The 1,435-nt window shown below is 60.8% G+C and overlaps 1 protein-coding gene across 1 annotated transcript in view; it reads right to left on the bottom strand.

The window, feature by feature from the left end:
• H696_04972 (hypothetical protein) overlaps window positions 1-965 on the bottom strand; it is a gene marked incomplete at its 3' end in the record, with an annotated part of 4,238 nt that extends 3,273 nt beyond the window's left edge. Inside the window, exons 1-4 of the mRNA XM_009498838.1 lie at window positions 764-965; window positions 520-612; window positions 267-447; window positions 24-122 (exon numbers count right to left, since the gene is read on the bottom strand). Coding sequence (XP_009497113.1) covers window positions 24-122; window positions 267-447; window positions 520-612; window positions 764-897 — 507 coding nt within the window. The 5' untranslated portion in view covers window positions 898-965. The remainder of the gene's footprint in view (window positions 1-23; window positions 123-266; window positions 448-519; window positions 613-763) is intronic.
• Between the last annotated feature and the right edge of the window lie 470 nt (window positions 966-1,435).

Genomic DNA, 1,435 nt, shown 5'->3' on the forward strand with positions numbered 1-1,435 from the left:
GGGAGGGGATAGCCTGGCAGTACCTCGGATTCCTTCTCGCGACCAATTAATTGCGTGATGGTGAGGCGTGTCAGAGCCATCTTCAGGACCTCCAGTTTGAGGGCTTCATAATTGAGGAAGATCTGCCACCATGGATTCAAAGAGAGGGAGGGGCGAATGTAAGGGTCAGTGGTGAGGGGGGCGAGGAAGGCGAGGGAAGAGCATGTCGATGCGGGAGCATTCGCCAAGGAGGGAGGAAAGAGCAAGGGTGGAGGTGATGTCCCGACCTTCGAGGCATCCGGGAAAGAGGGAGCGTCGCGAACGGCCAGGGGGTCGGGGCTCTTGCTGCGGTTGAAGAAGGTCAACGGATCCAGAGCCTGGTCGACGATCTGATCGGCCGAGATCCGACGATCGTTCGACAATTCACCGAGGATGGAGAAGTACTTGGCCAATGGGGGGGCCGTTTCACTATCACCCTGGGGGGTCAGTGCCGGGCGTGTCATTCAATCTGCGGCGGAGGGTAGAGCATGGGGGACAAACCTCTCAACGAGAGCTGCATGCTCATCGAGTCGAAGCCGACACCGAGCCGCGATCTCGGCCAAACGGCTGGCATAAAGACGCTCGAGTTCCAGTCTGGTAGATGGTTTGCATGTGTAATATGCGTGTGTTTGTGTATGTGTGTGTGTGGGGGGGGGGGCGTGTTCAGAAGGAAAGAGAAGTGTGAGTGGAAGTCCCTGAAGGAGGGGCAGTCGGAGGGGTTGTCGGGTGGAAGTGAGATTCGTACCTTTCCCGCAGGTAGTCCTCAATGATAAGTGACTCGACCTTGGCATTGTTGGCCAGAAAGACCAACCGGGGCCCGGCAGGACAGGCGCGCGGTCGGCTCAGGGCCGAGACGCGGGCGGAAGGACTATCTGACATTTGATACTGGCATTTGGGGGGGGGGCGAGACTGAGGAGAAGGCGGAGAGGGAGGGAGAGAGAAAGAGAGGGGAGGAGGGAGGGAAGAGAAGAGGGGAGTATCCTGGGCCGCGAAGATCAGGGCACCAGGGAGGGGCACTGAAAAAGTCGGAACAAGGGGGCCCCGGAAGGGTGGAGAAGGGCGGAAGAGGCAAGATCCAGGCCGGGAGACCGAAAATTGGCCTCCTGGCCGGACTGGTGCGATCAATCGACCCGCGCTCTTGAGCCGGCACCGAATGCGCACGCTCCCCTGCGGTCGGTGTGCAGTCCATTCTCCTCCTCTGGGGCTTGGGCCAGTTTTGTTCGCCCCCGGCCTACCGACCGAAAAAGGCGCGCTGGTCACTGGGGAGAGAGGGGGGGGGGGGGGAAGATCGCCCGCGGCCGTTCTTTACCGCGAAAAAAACACCGGCGCACAGACTCACACATGCGTCTGTGCTCATTCTGCGCGCGTGTCGAGCACATAATTGTGTCGAGCGTCCACGCCCCCCCCCCCCCCCCCC

The sequence above is a fragment of the Fonticula alba genome (assembly GCF_000388065.1).
Source record: "Fonticula alba strain ATCC 38817 unplaced genomic scaffold supercont2.8, whole genome shotgun sequence".
Classification (NCBI taxonomy): domain Eukaryota; order Rotosphaerida; family Fonticulaceae; genus Fonticula; species Fonticula alba.